General features: G+C 39.8%; 1 protein-coding gene and 1 pseudogene across 1 annotated transcript; one reads left to right on the top strand and one right to left on the bottom strand.

Annotated features, from left to right (window-relative positions):
* Positions 1 to 74: 74 nt before the first annotated feature.
* On the bottom strand, positions 75 to 25,674 carry chst6 (carbohydrate sulfotransferase 6). The gene is made up of 3 exons (XM_035916062.2): positions 25,598 to 25,674; positions 15,255 to 15,451; positions 75 to 3,280 (listed from the first exon to the last, which is right to left on the bottom strand). Exon 3 carries the CDS (start codon positions 3,199 to 3,201, stop codon positions 2,005 to 2,007), a length of 1,197 nt encoding a protein of 398 aa, XP_035771955.2. The 5' UTR covers positions 3,202 to 3,280; positions 15,255 to 15,451; positions 25,598 to 25,674; the 3' UTR covers positions 75 to 2,004.
* LOC148102299 (uncharacterized) lies at positions 15,904 to 19,108 on the top strand (annotated as a pseudogene).
* Positions 25,675 to 26,410: the final 736 nt, after the last annotated feature.

The raw sequence follows: 26,410 nt of genomic DNA on the forward strand, positions 1-26,410 counted from the left end.
ACTGGAGAGCACTAGTTTCCTTTTGAGATCTTGAGTCTGTGTAGTTAAGATTTTATCTTTGCTTATGGAAAAGAGACCCAAACCAGTGCAAAAGAGATTCTAACCAGTGTTTTTAATGAGTAGAATAACCCATTTAAAGTTCCCATTGATGAAATAAACCTTAAATCAGAGTACATATCATCTCAAATAAACAATATTTTGTTATGTATTTTACTCCATGATGTAAAACACTTGTGTACTTCATAGCAAGTTTCCAAAAATGTACAAGTGAAGATATTGTTTCAATCAGAACACTAAGTCATATATGAAACACAAAACTCACACCAAGTTATAGCTGAAGTCCATCTTTAAAAAAAAAACCTTTGACAATTTTTTATGCATTAAAAAAAATTAATGTACATTTTTTACTACAAAGCACCCTAAACACGATTAAAAGTAGTTCATTTATCCTTTTTCTCTTACTGCAAAGATACAAATCAACGTGATTTAACATTTGCTACTCATTAAAAGACATTTCAGTGTAATCAAGTATTAATCAATAAAACAGACAGATCCCGTAAACAAATGTAAATAACGACACTGAGCACTTTTATCCAGTTTAAGTAAACATGTTAATTCCACTCCTTCATGAATGTATACCTTCATGGCTACAATACACTGTGGAAGCGTCTGTGCTGTTAAGATCCTTCATCACTGAGGAGTTTCAAGTGGGAGCAAAAAAATAATGTTTAAATTCTCAGGCACTTAAACGGAGCCAGGATGCAAAATAACGGCGTTAGTTCTGAGCTGAGAGCTGGTCTGAGAAGGAACAGATAATCTATCCCATGCTGTGAGACTTTTGTCAGTTACATCAATATATTTTGATGTGTCAGACATTCATTTGCAGACTAACAGCAGACTGACTCCATCTTAAGGCAACATTTATGGCAGGTTTTAGTAACAGCCTCGGCGTGCTTTGACTCATTTTGGAGCAAAAAAACATGATTTTTTTGTGAATACCTGTTTTTTTATACTGCAGGGTGTCTGGTGATTCCCGCCCATTACTTTTTACTGCGGGATGAATTAAACTTGAGTCCAGTTAGTGAGTTTCCTGGCTGTACTGTATTAATAACATGCACATCGCTAAGAGAGGGTAGGTGCGTTTCATTGTGCTAATGCATTTTCTCACGGCTCTCTGCAGCTTCTTAACTTTTCTCACACTATCAGCACGAGAAAAGTATGTGAGGTGCCAAATGAGTAGCCCTTCAGTTCTAAGTGCTGTTAGTGCGTTAACACATCAGGTGCTGGTGATACTTGGAGGCTGGTCAGTATTTGTGCATCGTGTTGCACCATTAAGGACTTTGCATAAGAAACATTTGTATTTATTTGTTCTATATGTCTTGGCTGTCCTTGAGGTGCACATAAGGGATTTGAAGAGCAAGAGTGGCCACTAGAAAGCATCAAATAGCATCATCATCATCATGAATCAAGCCTTCAGGAGACAATGGTTTGATGCATATGCTTAAAACAATGTGGCATGCAACGGCCATGGCTCTGTGTGTTTAATGTGGCACATCATAAATCAGGATTTTGGTTATGTTACATCGTTTTGTCATAAATTATTTTGTCAGTGAGTCTGTGGACTGTTTTTGTGTGTGGTCTGTGCCTTTAAGAGACTATACATGTCCCTTGTCTGATTGGGTGAGCTGTTTTGGGCTGGCTTCAAAATGGCATCTGCTGATTGGCCCCCACTGTCAACTGGCCACTTCAAAAACTGTGTCTCCATACATCCCCTGACAGCAGCTGACACCAACAGCAGACCTTTGATTAGTTTGATTTCTTGCTTTAGACCTTGGTTTACCCCGGAGTTTATGGTTTCAGTTTTGGGATTATTGGTGTCCTCACTTCGGCCCCCAAACCAGGAGAACCAGGGCAGGGTGGTACCTTTATCCGGTCCTTTAAGTAGTCCATTCTTTAAAAAGTCTGTTTTTATTCCTGTTTTAACAAGTCTTTGTCATTCCACTTCTAATTGTTGTTAGGGTGCTGTGTTTTATCAGGCAACCAACTGAACTGATAGGGTTCCCGTGGCACCAGGAGATCTATGTCAAGCCTCTTCTGTTCCTTTTCACTGTTCACCGTCCTGTACCCGAGCAACGACATGGCCCCTTTACACACTTCCTGGATTCGTCTGACCTTGCTATGTGGCAGCATGGTGCGCCAAGCCTGGGAGACGTTGGTAGCGCTCCTCGACGTGATCTTGAAGGCCTCTTTAATAGAGCCTTTGCCTTTTCCGTGGGTCACCTTGTAGATCCATGTGGCCAGCTGTGTGGTCATCTCCAGACCTACAAACTCATACATGGCATTGATCTCCTCGAGTGGATTGCGTGCCATGTCCTCGTAGCGAACCAATTTGTAGCGGCCTTTTAGAAATGGAGGAGGCTTCAGGACCGCCCTCTCGTTGATACGCACATGGCTGCGACAAATCTCCTGCATGACCTGATACTGTACCTCTGCTTCCTTAATGCGTTTCTGTTCCAAGACGATTGCGTTATCACTCACAAAGGCCTTGGCTGACTCTTCCCTAGACCGCACAACTGCCCGTGGGTCTCGGACCAGGTGGATGATGCGGAGATCTAAGTTCGAGTCCTGCAAAAGTGGATAAAGTGATTCCAGTTCAAAGAGCCGCACATCTTTGTACACCACGTGAGAGTAAGAGTCACACGCCTGCTCTACCCTCTGCAGTCCCTCAGCACCACATTTCTCTAGGCACAGAGTCTGGTTGCTGAACTCATTACGTGGCGTAAGGGAACAGATTGGTGGTGAGCACAGAGCTCGACTGTGACTCCACATAAACAAAGACGACACATTGTGGTTCTCTGGGAGGTAGGACTCCATCACTGAGAAGTCACACTGGAACACGCTCCGTAAGAGATCCCTCACTGCCATTCGAAGCGTCCTTGCACCGTTTTTCTGCAGCTTGGTCCACACGTGCCAACCGGGCTCCATAAGATAGAAGACAGACGGGTGCTGACTGAACACCTGGCCCATGAAGGATGAGCCTGATCTCCACGATGACAGCAGCAGAACGTGGACTTTGGCGTTGGAGGGTTGTGGGTCACAGGGGCTGAGTTGGGCGTACCAGCTAAAGAACAGCACTACTCCTGCCCCCTGTAAAATCACCAGAAACATCATGGTGCTGCAGTTCACTCTGTAGCGCGGCATCGTGGCTGTGAGCTGCTGTCAGACAGTCGACCTTTGTTTGAATCCTCTCTTTGGTCCTGTGTTGAGGTGTTTATCTTTGCTGCATTAAAAAGCAAGACAGACACAGAGAGAGAAATTCATATTCAAGATTTGACAATCATGTTTATGCAGCACTCAAAATGCAAATCATTATCAAGCATGTGTCAAGAAGAGACAGCCCATACGCTCTTATAAATTAGCTGACTTTGGTAAATGGCCTGTATTTATATAGCGCTTTTCTAGTCCCTAAGGACCCCAAAGCACTTTACATATCCAGTCATCCACTCACTCATTCACACACACACACACACACACACACACACACAGGTGATGGCAAGCTACATTGTAGCCACAGCCACCCTGGGGCGCACTGACAGAGGCGAGGCTGCCGGACACTGGCGCCACCAGGCCCTCTGACCACCACCAGTAGGCAACGGGTGAAGTGTCTTGCCCAAGGACACAACGACCAAGACTGTCCAAGACGGGGCTCGAACCAGCAACCTTCCGATTACAAGGCAAACTCCCAACTCTTGAGCCACAATCGCCCAGCGTGGTCCACACATTGGGACATTAATAGTGACACAATATTGATTAAGAAAATATGACTTTTATTATCAGTTTTTTTATCTGATGAAAAGCTCAAATAATAAATAAATTAGATTAATTTTACTTAGAAACTAGTCATACTTGCTCCAGTAAATGAGGCCTTGTGCAGCTTTAAATGCTAAAAAAATTACATGTATAGTGGAAGTATTTTAAAGTGTTTTAATTTTGATGATTATGGCTTATGACTCATGAAAATCAGAAATCTATTATCTCAAAGTGTTAGCATATTTAATTCAAAATTTGCATATGAATGGCGTGTATTTCCAACACGTTCTCACTCCCAAAGCGTAACATTTTAAGCTAGGTGACAAATCGTCAACATATTACGTTTTCGGCTACCCACCACATTCCTAAATGACGACCTCGGAAAAATGAGGAAATGTGAGAACCGTATGGACTCAATCTACACACGTTCGCTCTTTTCCTTCAAATAGCTTAGAAACACGCTATTTCACATCATTTGTTTAAGGTGAGGAAAAAGGTTAGGTTTAGGGCTGGAATACAGGGCTGGAACGTTGATTACCGCGGGAGCGTCATTGCACTGGATTTCAGCCATAACCCGCCGCGTACCATAAGAACGCCGAAAGTCTCCTTTCGCGTTCCTAAGGAACCCCGCGGGACGTGAATTAATAAATTCACGTCCCGCGAAAATAAATTTTAAATACTTTTATCATGTGTCTGACAAAACATAATCTGAGATATTGAAATGATGATTTAATGAGCTTTAAGCCCATAAGCCCTGAGTAAAGAAATGGATGAAGAACCTAACAATAAACTAGTGCAGAGTGAACTCAGGTCAAAGAAGTGGAGCAATATCCTTTAAGAGCACTACTTAGAAATTCATTGCGTTCTTATTCTATTACAGTTTTGTTTTTATCTAAACTCTCACCTTAGACATTTTATAGAGATGTCTGCAAAGATTATGGCTAATGTCAGCGCGTCAAATTACAAGCTGAGCAAGTTTCAACAATTCAAAATGATTCAAATGACACTCAGCCAGTCAGACTAAGTCACTAGCTTATATCTATTATAGCCCATATAATGTTTATATCTAACTTTGTAAATAATGTGTTGCTAATATTATTAAGTGTACTGACAGCTAATAAACCAAAGATAGGTTTATTTGATAGATACACTCCTCACACTTGGAACACATCATGCACTGACTGTACCTGACAAAGTCACGTACTGAACACAGCACAGTCGGACCTTCCGGCACAATCTCAGCAAAAACTGTGAAAAGGTATTTGAATCCATTCATTATTATTCAGGTTTATTTTTACCCATTCATGTTTTCACTCTCATAAAACAGATAAGCAGATAAGATTGCAAAACGCTCTTGCAAATGTTTCCTGTTGTACTTCTGTGTTTGTAATTACCTCAGTGCATTTTTACCTCATTCTTTCTACACATACGCACGAGCATACGTGCATCATCACAGTCTATTTTAAGCGACTCGGAGTTTCCATTACAAAATCAAATGAACTCCAAAGAACCACCTCCCATTCTGCTTGCTTTTTATTCATCCATCCATTTCCGCTTATCCTTTTCAGGGTCGCGGGGGGTGCTGGAGCCTATCCCAGCTGTCATAGGGCGAGAGGCGGGGTACACCCTGGACAGGTCGTCAGTCTGTCGCAGGGCCAACACACAGGGACAGACAACCATTCGCACTCACATTCACTCCTAGTGGCAATTTGGATTATGCCCACAAGCTGCATGTAGCTGCATGTCTTTGGACGGTGGGAGGAAGCTGGAGTACCTGGAGGGAACCCACGCAAACACAGGGAGAACATGCAAACTCCACACAGAAAGACCCCGGACCTTCTTGCTGTGTGGCAACAGTGCTAACCACCGTGCCACCGTGCTGCCAACCAATTTTAACCAATTTTGCAGGGCAATCTTCATATACAAGATTAATTTTCATATATGAGAGACCTGACAGACTTTTGTGCTTTTTCCTGCCTATTTTTCTATCTTGAAATCTTTGAAGCATTTCCACTGGACTAAACATGTTAAAAACAAAGACTGTGCCGAGAATTCAGTGACATTTACAAACAAAGCTGTCATCCAGAGAACAAGTTAGAAGCATGATTGCATCTTAATTGGTGGATTTTGAGACATTTGTTGGACTTTGTGTCCCTCGCTGCTGCAGGAGAACTTCATGCTGGTTTGAAATGCAGAGAGAGCTCGGGTTAGTGCAGAGAGAAAACTGCAAACACTGGCACGGCTTCACTGAACAAACTCTTTATGCAATGTTACATCAAAATATCAATGCAAACTCTATGCATCACGCCACGCAATTTTTCCTGCATCATGCCACTGTAGCAAGCGGCCTTTATGTAGCTGTTCAGTGTACATTTTTAAGGATTGAAAAAAAAAAAGTTCATTTACATTAAATGTGTTTTCATGGAAAATAAAGGGACCAGTTTTATTGTTACTTCATTGCACATGAGATGGTTTTAGTAAAGTTATAACTCTGATCTCTCCCCTAATGTTCCAATGTTACGCAACATGCTAACATGTGAGGCATGTCACCTTGCCGGCGGCTTATGACAGGAATGCTGTAAGCTGATGACAGTTGAAAATACTGGCAGCATTCTTCTTTCACTTGGTGCAGGAAGAAGAGCAAGATCCCTGATAATAAATCAAATCATGGTAGTATGCCATAAGATGGGGCACGAGCTAATCAACTTTAGACCCTCGAGATAGTGAAACAGTGATAGTGAAATCCTAGTGTGGCAATAATTACCTAGTTAGTTGGTAACTGATGTGAACCACTCTTCTTAAACATTTTGAATCACATGGGCTGATTTTGAACATGGTGAAAAAATCAGACCTAAACATCACACATTAACCACTGAAACTTTACACAGGTATTAATCACGCCACTGTATTCCTGCTCTCTCTGTTTCTCTGGGTCGTCTGATTGTTGGGAATTTCCCTCTGTATCAATGTAGAGTCATTACCTTACATACAAATTGCCTCGAGGTGATTGTTGCTGGGATTTGGTGATATATTTAAAAAATCTATTTCATTTATTGAAACTATCAGGTGTCAGGGCATTTAGCCACCTGCTACTCACAGATAGAAGCGCCTGAGTTTGACTCGTCTATCTGGCAGTGTTGCCAACTTAGCGACTTTGTCGCTATATTTAGCGAGTTTTCAGACTCTCTTAGCGACTTTTTTTTCTAAAAATAGTCCTCCCCCGCTGCTATCAGGGCAGGTGATGTTCACACCTGTGCGTCCAAACTGCAAATGAATCGCGCATGAGCGAAGCTGCTGCTCCCGCACTGACTGTAACGCAGTCAGTTCTTCTTTTACTGTTATGCTGTTTTGTGGATCACAAGGTTTAAAACTACTTATAAACACACACACACAGAGTAACTCCACCAGAGTGCCATTTTCGGGTTACTTTTGCCGGTGTTGTGCCAAAAAGTGATTGTCTGCCAAAAACTGATTTCCAATGTTTCTGTGTATTTTTTATGTGTAATATCTTTATGTATGTTCGTAAATAGACTTCGGTGAACAGGGTTTACAAAGGGGTTATATATAGAATTTAAAAATTATCAATTTTTCAAGTATCTTTACAACTCTGTGTTACTGTACTTACATTATAACCAATCCGGTCCTTTATCCCCACTTAAAATATTTTGTCTTTATGTAACAGCAAATGTTACAATATTACTATTGTAACATTTGCTGCCATTTCTTCTGTCCTCTTGGCCAACTTACTCTTACAAAAGACATTTTTAATGTTAATGAGATTTTTTTAACTGCATAAATAAAGGTTATATAAAAGTCACTGCCAAAAACTGATTGCGGCTTCTACCTTGTTACACGAATGTTGTTTGTGGCTCCAGATGACTTTATGTCATCCATAATGGATGCATTTGACATATGTTTCACATATTATAGCCCAACAAGTTATAGCAGTTTAAATACGAGCAATCAGTTTTTGGCAAATACCGGAAATCAGTTTTTGGCAGGCAATCACTTTTTGGCACAACACCCGGTCCAAGCCCGGGTAAAGGAGCAGGGTTGGAATTGTGACATAAAAAAAACAATAATTGCTAAAAGGAATTAAATTTGTAGTTCTAAATGAATTCTAAATGCAATTTTTACTCACTTTATGTCTCGTCCACGATGTTATTTCTCTCTCCAACAACGTAGGTTACAATTACATTAGCATGACCAATTATGCAAATTAGGCGATAATGTCATTTAGCGACTTTTAGGACAACCAATAGTGATTTTTCTTACTGAGGAGTTGGCAACACTGCTATCTGGGGCCTTTCTGTGTGGAGTTTGCATATTTTCTCAATGTTTGTGTGAGTTTTCTCTGGTTACTCTGGCTTCCTCACACAGTCCAAAGTTAGTGGGAATTAGTATTTAATTAGTTAATTATTAATTAGTGATTCCAAATTTCCCATAGGTATGAATTGCTGTGTGTCTCTCCGTGTCAGCCCTCTTTCAGATTCCAGGGTAAACCCTACCTCTCAACCCTATGACAGCTGGGGGAGGCTCCAGCCCCCCCTGGTGCATGAAAGTATCAGTCAAAGATTCAATCCTCAAATATTTTCAGACAAGCACTTATTCATCCACCGAAAAACACACGCTAAGCTCGACATTTAGCTAATAACAGAGGATGAAACCTGAGAAAGTTACAGTCTTGTTAGCTGCTGATCCTTTCCCTATAAGAACCCCTTACCTGTTGAGTTACCTTCCTCTTAAACTCTCAGATAAATGCAGAAAAATAATCTTAAAAATTAACAACTTGTGACAACTGGCAAAAGAAATCTTTCAAACCATATTTACTCACTTGTACTGAAAGGCAGGCTTTTATTGTATTATTTTCTAACTGAGCTATCACTAAATACTAAAATATCTGGATGAATGTCTTGCTTAAACCAGGACAACTGTAATGCGCTTCCACATACTTGCATGTGGGCGCAGATCTGATGTAGAGGCAATAATGCCAGGTAGTGTCAAGTTTCAGATCACTTTGTACTTTCTTAAATTTCAACAGGCTGCTCAGCTGGAAAAGTGGAAACTTTCCCCGAGGTGACGCTGCACAATTTAGCATTGTAAGACTGAAGTGCTGAATCGTCAAGAAAAAGAAAATCCCGATAGGCTTTCAACCCTCACTAACAAAGATGCACGATCTGATATCCTCGTGTTGGTGTTGTTCCCAGATCATCATACTAAAGGTTGTTCCAGGATCAACATTGCAAGTGACCAATCAGAATGTTGTGATGTCATACTTTTGCGACTTCGGGAAAAACCGGCGTAAAACAAAAAACTGTACTTAAGCTGCGAGAAACCGCCTTTGTCCGCCGATCAACAGACCCTAACCCTGACCCTAACTCTTTAATAAACGCTAAGCAGAATTGATATTGTCCTTGCAACACTGGAATTTCATAAATGCACGAATGGGTTGGTGCGCAAAAGAATAACGTCACAATAATGTGATTGGTCACTTGCAATGTTGAACCTGGAACAACATTTTCATGATGATCTGGAAACAACACCAACACGAGGATATCAGATCATCCAACAAGGATGCTGTTAAATGATATTTAACTGCTGAAAACAGCAAGCACTGTGCACTCAGACATAAGGTGACATGGATCCATCACATGCAAAAATCTGCCCTTTAATTTGAAATGCTAACATGAGTCTGCACATGTGGATAAACAGGGACAAGCCTGCAGAATGTGAACTGTCTCGAATGCCGACCGAGATCAACATCATTTCTGTTAGAAATATAAAGAACATTTATACTGGAGATGAATTTCTCAACCCACAATTAAAGGAGTGATGGCAATCTGTCTTAAGTTTGGGATCACAGAAACTAATATGAAGCTACAAGTGTGTTGGTGGAGCAGATCAGGTGTGATGGCGCAGTGGGAAAAAAAGATTAATCTCAAAATTGTCAAATTCTTTTGTACTGTGACTTCAGTGGAACTGTTTTGTTTGCAGGGAGACGAATCAGCTGACCAGGGGACTAGTCAAATGAAGTTTATAAATATGATTCCATATAAGAGATGCTAAATGACACTGGCATTTTGCTGCTGGGATTCTTTCACCTGTGCTTTGACAAATTTCATTTACTGATTTTAAATCTGTTTTCGTCGTTTTTTTAGTTATGTTCCAAGTATTGGACCACTAGGATGACTGGACAGAAACAGCGACTCATTATAAAATTTAAGAAAGTAAGTGTGCTGCGCAGAAAAGTAAGCCTAAAGTTAATGAATGTCTTTTTGTTGGTTCTAAAATCTGTGAACTGATCCTTGACGATGAGTTTGAAAGGAAACCGGAGCCAAGTGAATCAGTAGCCTGGGAAGCATTAGTCCAAAATTTACTTTGGAATCACAGAGCAGAGAATTTTGCTAAAATCAAATCAGCTAACGAGTGCAAAATGTCACTGAAGATGCACTTTTGTTCACCCAAATCTGGGCAAAGTCAATGATGAGCGTGGAAAAAGTCTGAGCTTGATGGTTGACTGCTTCTGGTTCTTTGTAATAGACATGCATGCTCAGTACAAGTGCTAACGATTACAGGTCACCAGAGAACTTCAGTCTATACACCTAAAAACCACAAACCAGGCGAGAAATTTGGGTGTAGTGATGGATGCAGACCTAAACTTAGAAAAACACATTAAGACAATAACAAAATCAGCTTACTATCACATCAAGGATATATCAAGGATAAAAGATCTGATGTCTCAACAGGACCTGGAAAAACTAGTCCATGCATTCATCTTTAGTAGGCTTGATTACTGTAACAGCATCTTTACAGGTCTACCTAAAAAATCAGTCAGACAACTACAGCTCATTCAGAACTCTGCTGCTCGAGTCCTCACTAAGACCAAAAAAGTGGACCACATCAGTCCAGCTCTGAGGTCTTTACACTGGCTGCCTGTCCGTCAGAGGATAGACTTTAAAGCTCTGATGCTGGTCTATAAAGCTCTGAATGGTTTAGGACCAAAATACATCAGTGACCTCCTGACCCAGTATGAACCTTCCAGATCCCTCAGGTCATCTGGATCCGGTCTTTTATCAGCTCCCAGAGTCAGAACCAGACACGGAGAAGCTGCATTCAGCTTTTATGCTCCATACATCTGGAACAAACTCCCAGAAAGCCTCCGATCAGCTGAAACACTCAGTTTATTTAAATCCAGGTTGAAGACTCACCTGTTCTCAGCTGCATTTGAATAAAACACCAAATCCGCACTCAAAACTTACATTTTAACTACTGATTTTATCTACTGTTCTGATTTTATCTGTTTTGATTTTATATACTGTTTTGTTTGTTTGTTTGTTAATTAGTTAGTTTGTTTGCTTGTTTTAATCAATTTTAAATCATGCTTTTTATTTGTTTTTGTTTCTAATGTCTCTGTAAAGCACTTTGAATCACCTTGTTGTTGAATTGTGGTATACAAATAAACTTGCCTTGCCTAAAGTAAGTGGCTAAAACACTTTTGAGCAGACATTTGACATGTTTTGACAGTCTCAAATGTATATCTGAAAACCATGTGAACCTCACAGTTGAGCAAAAGTTCAGCACAGTTCATTACTGTAAACGTTGCCACAGTTCCCTAGCACTAACTAATCCCGGCTAGCCTGCACACGCAGCCTTTAAATTGATCTGAATGCAGGGCCCCGATCAGGTTGCATGAAGAACATACTTGACATGAGGTATTACCCCGCCTCTTAGATTTAATCACTCATGAAGGTGCTGACATGTTAAGACTTTCTCTCCTGTTTATGTCTTGAACAGATTAGACAGCACACTGAACAATGGAGAGGTAAACAAAAGGTAAATGCTTTTAATACCCCAATCTTCATCTGGATTTATATAATTTATGACCGTGTGATATTAAACACACGCACCTTGTGTAAACATGGACTGCAGCGTCTTGTGTGCAGACATTGTGCGACGCCTTGCGTGCAGCTGCTCGTGCACTGTTTGTTTGCAGTGAGACTGAGTCTGGGAACAGATGCGTCTCTTTCTGTTTGAGACGTGGTGAGTCCAAGTGCAGGAAACACTTTGCTGTCTTTGTGAGGAGAACAGCGCTGGCAAGCAGCACCGTGAACTACACCGAAATGATCAAGATATTCGTCTGCTAAGAAGCATACATTATTGCACCTGCATAGCGAGCTGCACCAGCTGCAACCTTTCCTTGTGATTATCAGTTCTGAGAAAGCGGCTACTCGAAAACACTCGCTGCTCGTCCCGCTCAGCTCTGCATGCATGAAAGAACACAGGCTCTCGGGGTTGTTTCGGGGTGTCTTGCAGCTGCTTGATCAGTGGATAAATAAACCACAGAGTCAGCCAAACCTGCTCAACCATCCACTTAAACTAAATCACTCGCTTTGTTCATGAAGTCTGCCTGAAGGTGGCCGTTCTTTAATTGTACTTTCTGATGTTTGTAGTTGGTAATGGAATGCATATAAGAGCTGCAGAGTGCTCTTTAGACCACTCTGTATCTTGTAAGTGTACAGATCCAACTCTAAAAAGCTTCTTAAAAATATGACAAAAGATTTGAGCCGATATGTGTATAAACAAAATCAATGAGCCTTTCAAGCTGGCCTATCACATACTCTGTAGTCTTTGTGAACCTGAACCGTACTCGTTTCTGAAAAGTAAAAATAAACATTTGCTCAGTTTTGACGTAGTTGTTCACACATTGGCCAAACAAGCAAAAGATCCCTAGTTTGTTCCCAGGAGAAGGAGAGTTTGTGGGTGCTCTTGTGCTGATGTTGGCCCATCAGCCAATCGTGGAAAAGAGTAAACTTCTTAAGTGCAAACAGCTAAAATGTTAAAAACTGTGAAAAGTGCCCGTTGTCCCTGTCTGTACTTTCAAAAATGTATATTTTGATATTTTATGGGGGTTTTCACCTATGAAACTCTGCGTTCACATTCGATGGATGCACAATCTGATACTGGACACAGGTTCAGTCCTGTTCAGTTCATTGTTGCTCTGCATTTATAACTCTACATAGCAGAAGCGTTGCTCCTGTTACCAGCAGCACAGCTAATATAGCATGGAGGAAGCTGGCAGCACAGGTTCAGCAGTCAGGAGGTATTCCAAGCAAACTGCATCAACCGCTTTGCATATTTGCAGTGGCTATCAAACTGTTGCCAAGTGGGGTGACTCAACTGAAGATCTCCAACAACAGTTTGTTGGTTTCTCTCTCGCTCTGTTTGCTTTAACACATGTTGGGAGGCTTTTACTAAACTCACTGTAACATAAAGTGTTGATAATCTTGGTTAATATTAAAATAATCTCTCATTTCACCTGCCTCCTATTACACCAGTCTCCTTCCCCTGCTCTGACAGCAGGGTGCAGTAAAGACCTGGTCGTTTTCTTCTGTAAGCAGACCTGTTTTTTCCCACCTCTTCTTTCTTTTTGTATTTACATTTATCAGCTGTTATAAATGCTGATATTCAGCAACCACCAATAAATTCAAAATGCAAGCTATTAAATTTCAAGACTTGGTGGAGTTTAAAACAGCGCAAATAAGATATAAAGTAAGAAATAAAATGCTTGTAAAAGAAATCTGTAAATTGTTTGTAGAAAGAGAAGGTGGGTATAACTTAAGAGGGAAATGGAATTTTAAAATACAAAAGGTTAGAACAACTTTTAAAAATGTCTATCTCAACAGCAGGAGTTAAATCTAAAGAAAGTAACAACATAAACCAGTTTAAAGTGAAATATAAAAAACTGATTTTTAACAAATATAAGAATGAAGAAAACAGGATTAACCCAGGGCGGTGATGTTGTTCGTAACAGTGTTTTAGTTTGTTTGCCTCGTCATTTGTGAATCTGCAAACGTTGCCACTCAGTCCTTATTTATATGAGCAGTGGTGGGGCTTGTTTATTTGTTTGTTTGTTTTGATTTGTCTTTGTTTTACTTTTGCTTCATATGTTGTTTGTTTAATTTAAGGCTAAAAGAAAATAAAATCAATGAGAGGTCAAATTTGAGGGGGTAGGGACTAATAAGTGTATACTTCTGCCTACTCCGTTTCAATGATATTTTGTAATATAAATAAATAAATCAGCTCATAAAATTTATTTATTTTCTGCAAACCTCACATTGTAAATGTTCCTTAAGCATGTGTTTATATAGAAACATAGTCTCTCAGCTATCCTCCGTCAGAAACACCTGACATTATGACTTCTTCTCATAACCTGAAACACTCATAGACACATCCAGTATTTCCTCAGATGTCACAGTCCCTTGATGTGTTTCTCAAAAATTAAATTGTAGTTTCTTTAAGAGTACGAACAACGTAATAACAAAGCCAGTGTCCTTGGTTTGCTTTGTTTTTGGCCGTTACTGATTCACCCTTTTGTGTAATCCATACTGCTTTGTCTTTTATCTCCACTCCCTTTGAATATTTAACCAGTTTAACACTAATACGAAAGCACACATTAGTAATGGTCAGTGCACCCATGCACCAGTCAGCTGGGATGCATCTTTTTTTTCAGACATTATTTGGTAACTTTATATTTTTGCTGTGGATTTCTCCACTGTCACTATCACAAAGTGCTCTCAATCCACTTACTATTATTATTGTTATCTCTTCCATTGAATAGCGATTTGTGTGTTTGCAGATCAGCTGAAGTAACCTTATCAACTGGAAACGCTATAGAGGAATGCCCACATTTAAGGATGATTGACACGGGCACTTGAGCAGAGCAGGCTTCCTCATATTACCTCTATAACCCTGTCAGAGTTTACAGTTAGTTCAAACACTGAGCCTCAGGTGTACCCAATTCTTTCTTTTATATATCTATAAACATTATGTCAAATTCTATTTCAAAATTGGGGGGAAGAGAAAATTTTTAAATGAAAGGCTTTAAAGTTTAATAGCTTTACACCTGATGTTTTTGAAAAAAGAAATTAGCTATATATTCATCTGTACAACAGATAGAGTCTCACATTTTAGACTGCTGCTCAGTGTGGCCCGTTTAATGTCTGTATGTGAAGCACAAACGTGACATGAATATTGGCAGCTTTTAATTACTTCATTCATTCACTGTCTTCAAATGAACCCCATGGAATCTGGTAAATATTGTACAGAATAAAAACGGCCGAAGAGGCTTGTAGCTGGCACTTGTAATCACATTACAGAAGACTGTGTAACGGCACAGACCGAACTAACTCTGAGGGGATAAACGGGGGGTAATGGAGTCCCCTGCGCCTACCTGGGTGGTCACGGATACTGATCTTTGGAGTTTCGTTACATTTTTGCGTTGCTCGGTTTTAAAGACGAATTTATTGACGTGGTTGTAAAAGAATCGCCAAGATGGGCAGAAAAGAGGGTCGTAACCGCAGAGAAGCGAGCGGGTTGTAGTTTATTCGTCTTTTTTTTTTTTTTTTTACCTCTTATTCCACAAAAGAGAAAGAAAAAAGTCTCACCTTTTATTTTGTTGTCGGTCGCGCTGTCTGACAACGGAGCCTGTCCACAGTCCTCTGAACTCACCTCTCCTCCGCCGCCCTCGGTCACCAGCTGCTCGGAGAACTTTCTTGTAGTGGCCGTGCACAAGGCGCAGTTTTGAGACGTGGCCGGTGGCAGTGCAGGGCTGACGGGCTGGCAGAGGGCTGGGCGGGGGCTGCTGGTCACAGAGATAGGAGGGTGGTGGAAGGTGGGTGGATGGGTGTAACGGAACAGTTACAAAGGCGACATTTACGGCGCATCGATGGCAGACATCCTTCCTAACATTTACTCTTGTGTGTGGTGCAGCAGGCTACACTGAAAAAATGGGAATTGGCAGGCTTTTGAATTTGCACAAATGAATTTAGTTAATGCTACACAAGCCTTTCATGTTTCTCTTATTTACATGATTAAATAAAGTACCATTTACTTGATTATAAACAATACTGAGACTACTCATTTTTCTTGCATTGAATTAAAGTGACTAAATTAGAATACTAAAACCATTGTAATCATGTTTGACCACAACCGGAAATGATGCAATATATTCAAAGACAACAACTAAATATGATTGGATAATAAGACCTAGAGTCTTATCCAATAAGACAACAACATAATTTAAGGAGAGCGCAATTGACCGCCAGATTCTGGAAGACTGTTTAGCCGCATGCAACCTTTGGCACTGAGTCAGGCATACTGAGAAGGTAAGTAATTTAAATACATTTGTTTTAGTTGGGTACGTTTTCACAGAATTGTTGTAGTGCATGCTATATGAAAAGTAATCTGTAATGCATCTACATGTTGTTTTTACAGTGCTAGCTAAAGTTGGTATTAGCTTTGTGGCTAAAACTGAAAAATAGTATCAAATTGCAGCTGTTGTTGGTCAGATATGGAATTTATGCATGTGACAGAGAGCACTGACGTTTTTTATGGCTTAGCAAGTTAAAACGTCACTGAGAGAGCGCAATAGTGTTTGTGTTACTCGTGCTAGTTATGGCTACAGTGGCTAATTAGTCCGGCTCTAACCGTCAGAGTTTAAGAAGCTGGGAGCGCCACAGTGCCATAACTTAATTCTTGCTGCTGACACGCACTCAAGTTATAATAAGGATCCTGCCACCTTAGACGTGGGTTTAAGAACCTGTGCCCATAAATGCCAAATCATTTTTCCATTTAGTCATTGTTTTAGGTGAAGTGTCACTTGACTATTCTATCGGTCAAGCCCAAATAATACAGCAGATATCTACAAGGAGATAAGTTTGTTCAACAGAGTATGTCTTATTAAGTGATGTATTGTGAATTTTCCAACATCGTCCTAACAAAAATTAGTACTGGCCCAAAGGGCAGCAGGTGGATTGCCAGAATACTGAAAAACCATATCTGCATTGTACCACAGCATATTCTACATTGTCAGAGAGCTTGGTGGCTGGTACAGAGAGCACGACAGAGCTTTTGAGCTCAGCCCAGTATCCACAAGAATATTCGCTCTCGTTTCACTCTGAACTCCTTGATACTTATCCATTGGTTGACTATGAGATTGGATTAGTCCACATTGTGACTCTAAAAAGGCATATAGAAATAAAAGGTGTTCATATAAGTGTAATAGGTTCAGTCGCATGTATTTCATTAGATAAATTCTTCTTTTTTTATGTCTGATCTTTATAACTTTGACTATTGGGTATGGATAGCTTTATGAAAACTAAACTGAAATGATTCTTTTTGAATGTCTGATATGTAATTATTTTTTGCCTACAGAGTCCTCTGGTCCTAAAGACTGTTTTGGCTGACGGGAACCTGTCAAAGGCTCACTCTCTAATGGAGCGCCTGAATCAACTGAGGATCTCATCGTTGAAGTCAAGAGACAGTGTTGTCTTCAGGGCAGTTTCAGACTTCAGTTTATGGATTCCTTGTTTGGGAACAAGTTTCTTAACCTCACCTCAGTTTCAGAAATAGCAGACAAAGGGACTCTTAAAGCTATTGACATGCCAAAGCCCACCACATGGACATAAAAAAGAGTAACAGAGTTGGTGAAACTCAAGATGGAAAAGACTTTTTCATACAGAAGACATGAAGATGTTCGTGATGCACCAATGGTAGAGGCTTTCATGGCAAGATGGCCTGATCTATTTGACTTCCACGAGGTAAGGTTTGCCTCATACACGGTGTTCTTGTGGTATTAGCCTAAAATGGTTAAGGCACAGTTGTTATTTGACAGCCCATTTCTTCAGCATGAGTGATTGCAGCCTTCTTCCAGGTATTAAACCTTTGAAGCTCATTCCTCTGTGCTCATGTTTTCAGATCAACGCTGAGTTTAAGAGAATTGCCACCATCCCCCCTCAGACAAAGTTCGTGGCTCAGCTGGCTCTCCACTTGGACAACCTGGTGAAGTTGGTCAACAGAAGAGGAGAGCTTGGACTAATACTGAAAAGAATTGTGGCATAAATGGATAATGTAAGTGATAAAGCCTGAATTTCAAATGTTTTCCCATGATAAATTCTCTCATATTGTATTTTTACATCTGCTTGTTTTTTTAACCTTCACTTTGTCAACTTATTATTAATTGCCAGTAAACCTATTATTAATTTGTGTGCCTTTACTTTAAAAACATTCATGTAAAGTACACTATTAAAACTTAAATGAAGGACAAGGGCTGAATGAAGATGCTAATTACATACATTTCATTTCAGTGTGAAGATGTTGATGCTGCGTCTGTCAAGGGAGTGTGTATCTACATGTGTGAAGACCCTGGCATGCTTATCCGGGAGTATGTGGTATGTACTTGTGTTTTTGTTTTTTTTTCCTTTTCGGACTTTCCAGTGTGTCATATTACTTACTTGGCATGAAATGACTAACATGGCTTCTTTTTTACAGGGCATGGAAGAACGTGCCATCAGTGAGACTGTTGAAGACACCACTGTTCGAATTTATCATCTTAAAGAGCAAGCTTCAGCAGATGAACAAGAGTTGTCCTCGCAGGCATCAGGGTGGCGAAGAATTTGGATAATGTAGCATTTGCTGTGATAATGCTATTTGGACTCATGTATGCACTAAACCTTGCCTACCCTGCTGACCTTCGCTACAACTTTGACGTTTTCCAGAAGGTTTTCATGGAACTGGATGGAGCTAAGCTCTCTAAAGTTCTTGCTTTCAAAAACCATCTGTTTCATTGAGAAGTCAAAGACTGCACTTCTGCAATTCTTTGCAGTTTTTCATTTTGTGTTCAGTAACGTTATACTGCTTATGTTTTTATTGCTTTCCCCTCATGTGACTGCAATGAAGGATGATTTTTCCTTTTGGTAAGAAATTTTTACTGATGATTTTTAGCAATATGTTCTAAGTCAACCTTAATGTCCTGCTTATATGTCTAAAATGAAGATTAAAATTCATGTAGGTGTTTGGTATTAGTTATGTAACAATGTCATTTAAGGCTCAACTTAGTTGAAATCTTGTACAGATAAATACTTGTACAGAAGCTGAAACTGTTGTCAAATAATACACAAGTTATATTTGTGTAAATATGTTTATTCATAAAAGCGTGTTGCTTTTTTTCAGGTAGTCTTAATTTAGTTTACATTTTCAATTGTGTAATTAATACAAATGTTATATGTAAGAGATGACAGGATCATCTATAAGCACTTTCTTTTATTTGCTGCTAAGGTCAGTTTTTTGTGAAATATTTGCAAATATATTCTCAAACTAACTTTTTCTTTTAGTTATTTCTGCAGGCTATCTTTAAAAATGTGTTAACAAGTTTATATGGATGTGATTTTGGACTTGTTCATGGCAGAATTGCTGCTTTCACTGCTGTTACAGTTTAATAAAGGTGAATTGTTCAGTAGCACTCAGTCTTTGCCTTTTTTGTCAATAATGATCAGTTAATATTTCAATTGAAAAAATTAAGTAGGATTTAAAGCCATAAGTTGTGTTGCAGGAACATAATTGCAATGTGTTTACATTACATAATATCATTGCGTACCACTGGCAAATAAAAATAAGTTGGTGTTAAACATTAAAATATATTGACATTATGCAATACATTGATATTATGATAATAGATTAATATTAGTACATCAAACATGATTTGTTTAAGTAATCTGATGTAAATAAAATACTTTGATTTGACAAGCATTAATTACTTGAGGGAAAGTGGAAAATTAAGTCAATCATACTTATTCATATTATGTGGGACCGATGTACACAATAAAATCAAGTAAATTGAAAGAACTTTTTTTTTCAGTGTACAGATGTTAACTGCCCTGTGGTCCAGTCCCAGTGTTTTATCTCCGTTACCAGCTGCAATGCAGCCACTACCTTTATAACTGGGTTTATTGTACTTACACTTTAACCAATCCGATCTTTTTTGGCCACTTAAAACATGTTTACAGAACTATTGTTATGTTTTATATTGTTATATTTGTGCTGTCCTCTTGGCCAGGTTACTCTTTAAAAAGACATTTTTAATGTGAACGAGATTTATTTTAACGGAGTAAATAAAGAACATATGAAAGTCCGTGCCAAAAAAAACTGGTTGCTGCTTCTACCTTATGACAAAGTTGTTTGTGGCTCAAGATCATTTGATATCATTCACGAGGGATACATTTGACATATATTTCACATATCCTCCTGAGAAACAACAAACAAGTATCTTCTAGTTTAACGTTTTTTGTGATGTCCTGCCTATTTGGACATGAGGTATCATTGGAAAGGCACAGATGTCCCCGTTTGAGCTCACTTTAGGGCTTATAGCTTGAATAAATCAAAAGATGTAGACCAAAAACAGATGTCCATTTATCCAGTTTTTGGCAAATACACACTTTCAAGTCACTTTTCTATTCAAAAATAACTTTGCAAACAGGAGAGACACTGGATCAATAAACTCGAGGACGCGTGAGGAAAGTTGACATCATCCTCAGATCATTTCCATCCTATTTGTTTTGTTATTTTCAGTACAGTCAAGCTTTAAAACTAGCTGCACAAGCTGACGGGTAGCCTCTCTTTACTTTCAAAGGTAAATGAGGGCTCCTCCTCTGCACTGGCCCATCGGCTCAGTGTCCTCCCCAGTTGTGCTGGTTATCATCATGGCTGCAGAAGCACGAAACTGCTGAACTCTACTGAATCTCCAAACATTGATTCTGTTCATATGGACGTAGCATTTTCAGTGGGAGACTACTGAATACTACTACTGAGCTCGCATTGCATTAATGTGGGGGTTTTAAGTTTTCATTACAATGTCTCACTGTCTGCAAGGGCCCCTTATCATAACTTTTCTAGCAGGCTACAATTTCAAGTGTCCATCCTTCGTTTCGATAAGGGACTTAACCAAGGTGTCGTTGAGCATTGTGCCTTAAAGTAAACGTTGATATAGTTCAATCCAATGACTGTCTAAATGTATTTTCTACAGTCATTGGTTTAATCAGTCGATAATAGGAGAACCAAAGCAATTTTAATAGCCAGTATGTCACAGCTGCCGAGGCGAGCCGTGTGGTGTTGGAGGAAAGGAGGACCCAAAATGCAGGCAATGACTGATGATTAGAGTGATGTTTATTTACAGGGTGGTGTAGTGGCCAACAGGCAGTGAGGGATGACAGGGAATTAAAGAAACCTAAACTGGGAAAACTAAATAACAAACCTGAGAACATAAGAAACGGGGAGAGAGGCGGAGAGACACAGACGAGGAACAGGACACTGGGGAACACAGACGAACCGGTGTCGTGCCAAATTAGGTATCCCCGACAAAATTTGTTTCCCCTGCGTCGGCAGCACATGCTGGACTGTCCAAATCACGGACAAACAGTATCCCACATTGTTGATTTTTAGTTTACAAACACTTCTTATAATGACTAACTACTCCTGACATTTTTGAGATGTTAGCTCTTTATACAACGAAGTTATAGTGGGATACAAATAATATCAGGCTGATCCTGCCACAATTTGTTCCCCCTGTGTAAATCACGGACAAACAGTATCCCACATTGCTGATTTTTCGTTCACAAACACTTCTTATTATGACGCATTACTCCTGAAACTTTGGATGATTTAGCTCTTTATATAGTAAAGTTATAGGAGAATAAAAATATAAAAATAGTTATCAGCCAAAACGTTAATGGTTTGTTAAAATAATCCCATCTGATACCCGTGAGCAATAAATATATAATTATATAATGTTGTAACCCTCAAACTGAATGGTAATGTAATGATACTAATTTTTCACTTTTTCACAAAATGAAAACATCAGTACTTGCTGCGTGCTCCCAGCACAGGGGAAACAAATTCTGTCGGGGATACCTACTTTGGCACAACACCGGCAACAGGCAGGAGAACACACAGGGCTTAAATACACACAGCAGTAATCAGGGGATGAGAGACAGGAGGGCAACACACCTGGAAGAAGTCAGAGCTGACGGGACAGGGGAAACGTACTGAACACACTCACACGAGACGGGGACCTTCAGAATAAAACAGGAAACTCAGACACAGAACCAGACAAGACACTGAACTAACTAAATCATGACAGAATACATACTCAGGATAAACAAAAGCATAAAGAAACACAAAACACTGAGTCGGCAGACTCAGGACCACGACACAGTAAAGCAGCATCTGTTTCGTCCAGCATCTGTGCTTGTTGCACCATCCTTTTGATTTGCAGGTACATCGATTTTACAGGTTCGGATCACTGAGCTTTTGTGAATTCTTTGCGTGTCCTATTCAGGGACGAGTAAAGACGTCACTGATTCTGTGTTTTATCTTAAGCTACAGTTTCTGAATCACTTTTAATGTGTACTGTACCATTGCTACTTGGTGGGGTCAAGTTATGTTTCACATATTGTTTTGATTGCCCAGATTGTGATAATATCGTGTAAATACATTTGCAGTAAAAAAATATCCTGCCTCACTTGCATTTACATGAAAGTTGCTGTAACTGTAATTTACAGTAATTTGCTGTGAGTCTGCATAGAAGTTTGCAACTCTGCCTGCCACACACAACTTAACATGACATATATGTCTCTTAACTTGGACTTAATAGTAATTCAACATGTAGAGCTATGTTAATATTTACTACAGCAATGTAGTTGACTTGTCATTAGCTAATCTGAATCGGATGTTTTTTTAAACCCTGGCAGTTTGTGATGTCTGGTTTGCATTATTGTGCCAAACATATTTGTTTTTCCAAGATGAGCTCCATAAATTGTCTATATGCTTCTCTTGTTTGTGTTTTTCTTTTATCTGTTTATTTATTCACGTCCATCATTGTTTCTATAAATAGCCTAAGGAGTTTGGAATGAAGGTGACTAGACTTTCTTTAAGTTGCTAATAATTTAGGGGTTCAACAATTTAAAAATTCTGTTACCTGTGCGGGCATTTCTGAGTTCAGTTGCCAGGGATTCAATCTTTTCTCCATGCTGTTCATCATTTGCTGATATTTAAGAAATCTACTGTTGGTGAGCCTATATTTTGATATGCATTCCTGGAATTAATTTTTTTTTAATTGTCTTGAGTAACATGTTCCAGATTTTTTATTCGTTTTTATGAAATGATGGAAAATTCTGTGTTTTCTTTTTCGGGCAAATATCTGGATTGTCCCACACCTCCAGACTCACAAACCGACCTCCTCTGGGCTTGTGTAGAACTACTAGTAGAATTTTCCAGTCACCCTATGAGCTAAGGGCATGTTCATATGAAAAGAATATTATTGGCAAGATCTAGGTTAAAGTTACCATGGCAGAGAGTGAAGTACCTTTGGAACACTGAAAACCAGAGTTTAACCTAAATTAACCTCACTAAGTTCATATCCTGCTTGCAAATACAGGTCTCTGGTGTGCCTTTTTGCAACACAGAGTTAGCTGTATACAATACAGCGATATTTCCATTGCAATAAGAATCCATTAACAAGATTCATGCTTACATAACCTTTCAGAAACCCTGAGAAGACAGAAATGTTTGCAAATGGAAGTCAACCAAATAAAAGCACTGAGTCGATCATAATCGTTATGCTAAACCAACACTGCACACATGTGTGAACAGAAATACAATATTTTTTAAAAAAACAAACATGCCTGCATTTTTGTTCTTTTGTTTGTTTGCTTTCTAAATTGAGCTTATCTTCAAACCCTGCCTGTTGCCAACCAACCAGGTAGATTCCTCAGATTTGGTACTTTAGTACATCCATCCATCCATCCATTCGCTTCCGCTTATCCTTTTCAGGGTGACAGCTGGGATAGGGAGCCTATCCCAGCTGTCATAGGGCGAGAGGCAGGGTACACCCTGGACATGTCGCCAGTCTGTCGCAGGGCCAACACATAGGGACAGACAACCATTCGCACTCACATTCATACCTAGTGGCAATTTGGATTATCCAATTAACCTATCCCCACAAGCTGCATGTCTTTGGACGGTGGGAGGAAGCCGGAGTACCCGGAGGGAACCCACGCAAACACAGGGAGAACATGCAAACTCCACACAGAAAGACCCCGGCCTGATGTTGGAATTGAACTCAGGACCTTCTTGCTGTGCAGCAACAGTGCTAACCACCGTGCCACTTTAACCACTTTAGTACATGTTCAGCTCATTACTCCCATTCAACAAAAACGGTCTGAAACTGATTGTTTAAAGCAGTCTGGTGGTTATGTTTAACATGAACATCCACCACTTTAACAGCATAAATAATGACAAAAATCACCAAGACACAAAGTGAAAATCATAGCAAATTTGCACATTTCAAATGATTTTGAAATTCCTTCCTCCTTTTGATAATGAAAATAACTTTCTTGGTACCTTAATGGTACTGCACAAAAAGGGTTCCAGGTTTGACTCCAGGCTGGGGACCTTTATGACTCTGCACATTCTCCCTGTGCATGCATGCATTTTCTCCAGGTTCTCATTCTTCCTCCCAGAGACATGCGTGTTGGTTAGGTCAGTTGGTTGCTTTATACTGGCCTTAGGAGTGAATGGTTGTCTGTCTCTCTTTGCAAGCCCTGCAGCACACTGGCAACCGGTCATAGGCCTCTCATGCTATGCCAGCTGTCACAGTGTCTTCCTTTCTTGTGGCATTTAGTGAAGCAGAAGTTCTTACTTTGCTGCTCCGACAAAAATGGTAATAAAATAAAAATAATTTTTAAAAAATAAGCAAAAATGTGAAAAATAAGCAAAATTTGCCACATGTTCTCTTCTTGATTATAATAAAACTTTAATAGCTGAAAGTGTTTTCATAAAACTTTGAGATTATTTTGGGATTGTTTTCATTGGGATGAAGAATTAGAAATCTGTACGTTGATGCTCTGTCTCTAGAGCAAAATAAAGTGGAACTTGGGGAAATGCAATGAAACACTGAAAAAAGAGATGCAAACAAGGGATGCACCTGTTTCCTGTAAGACCCAGACTCATATCCTGTTTTCCTTCTCTCTGCAGCTGAAAGAAGAGCTTTTTGGTGACCAGTAAGAGCTGGATGGAGGCGGAGGAGGGACTTTGGGCAATGATGTGGAATTAGTTGTAAAAGTTGCAATAAGGTGTTAAAAAGAGTGCTCTTTCATTCAAATAGGAGACTTCCAGTTTGAAGTGAGCCAGCACTGTTATTGGTTATATGGCTCTTTGTTACTTTGTCACTGCATTCCCCAAAAAACAATGGTCTAAGACCCTGTTTTGTGAATGGACCTGTTGGCCCATCCTTAATAATTTCAACATCTATTGGTGAGATTTCCACAAGATGCTGCATATACGCCCATGGAAACAGATTGCATTTAACAGGGTTGTATAAACAGTTACTAATAAGATCACAATAATAACTTTATTTATGTTGACTCTTTATAAAAAGCAAAATAACACGATTGCAATATTGAAGCACAAAGCCAGAAATTACAGATTAAATTAAAGTTAAGGCAGAAACAAAACTTCTTAATTTCAGCTTCTCCCTTTAGGGGTCGCCATTCTGGACCATCTGCCTCTATCTCAATCTAGCGCTGCGATCCTCCTCTCTCATACCAACCCTTACACATCCGCCTTCATTACATCCATTAACCTGCTTTGGAATTTCCTGCTTTTTTTCTGACCTGGCAGCTCCATACTTAACATCATTTGCCCAATCAGCTATTCCTCTCCTGCACATGTGCTCTTTCTGATGTGCTCATTTCTAATCTTGTCCCTCCTGATCACTCCCATCTTAACATCTTCAGCTCCACTCCTGTCTTTGTGTTAGTACCACTGTCTCCAAACCCTACCTCATACCAGCTCTCACTACCACCTCTTCTGTTACAAATCACCCAACACTCTTCATCGCCGCTTGCGTGCACTGTCTGCTGCTTTGGCTGGTCGATCCCAGGTATTTTAAATTTACCTTGTCCATCACCACTCCAAACAAGAAGATGCTCACAGCCGATCCCTGATGTACTTCCACCCCGACCTTTAATCCAGCTGTCACATACTGCATGCCTCAACACTTGTGCGTTTTCTTCCTACAGGTCCGTCCTTACAGACTTCTCTGTCAGTCTTGACTTCCTCATGCAGCACCGCAGTTCCTCTCTTGGGACTCTACCCCTATCTCTCCGTAGTTACTGCAGCTCTGCACGTCACCCTTGAACTTGAAATTGGATTTCTCTATTCTTCAGGAATCCTCTGACCAAAATTACGTTAATCAATCTGTTTAAAAGAAGCCATCTCTCCTAAAGATCTTCATATTTCACAGACATGCCATCTGAACCACCAATATGTGAAATCTGCACTTCCTGACTCACTTTCCTCCATCCATCCTCCTCTCTTTCTCATTTTCATCATTCATTAGCTCCTCAGAGTACTCCTTCCATCTTCTCAGCACACTCTCTTCACTTGTTAGTACATTATTGTCTAATTTAAGTAATTGCCTGACAGAAATCAACAAATGGTTAAATGACAATTTTCTCCAACTAAACTCTAATAAAAAAGAAACTCTAATTATTGCTCCAGACCACATGGTCCCAGAAATTAGACAGCATATCAGCTTCTTAGACCCTTATGTAAAATCAAGCCTTAGAAATCTCGGTGTCATATTTGACAGCTCGATGTCGCTCGAGCAGCACTCTAAGCAGCTGGTCCGAAACTGTTTTTATCATTTACGGAATATCTCTAAACTCAGACTAATGGTATCAAAGCTTGAACTTGAGATGATTATTCA

The sequence above is a fragment of the Neolamprologus brichardi genome, chromosome 7 (genome assembly GCF_056152115.1).
Source record: "Neolamprologus brichardi isolate AB-2024 chromosome 7, ASM5615211v1, whole genome shotgun sequence".
Taxonomy (NCBI): domain Eukaryota; kingdom Metazoa; phylum Chordata; class Actinopteri; order Cichliformes; family Cichlidae; genus Neolamprologus; species Neolamprologus brichardi.

Coding starts and splice junctions, on each gene's coding strand:
- chst6 (XM_035916062.2), bottom strand. CDS start 3,201: ATGCCGCGCTACAGAGTGAACTGCAGCACCATGATGTTTCTGGTGATT.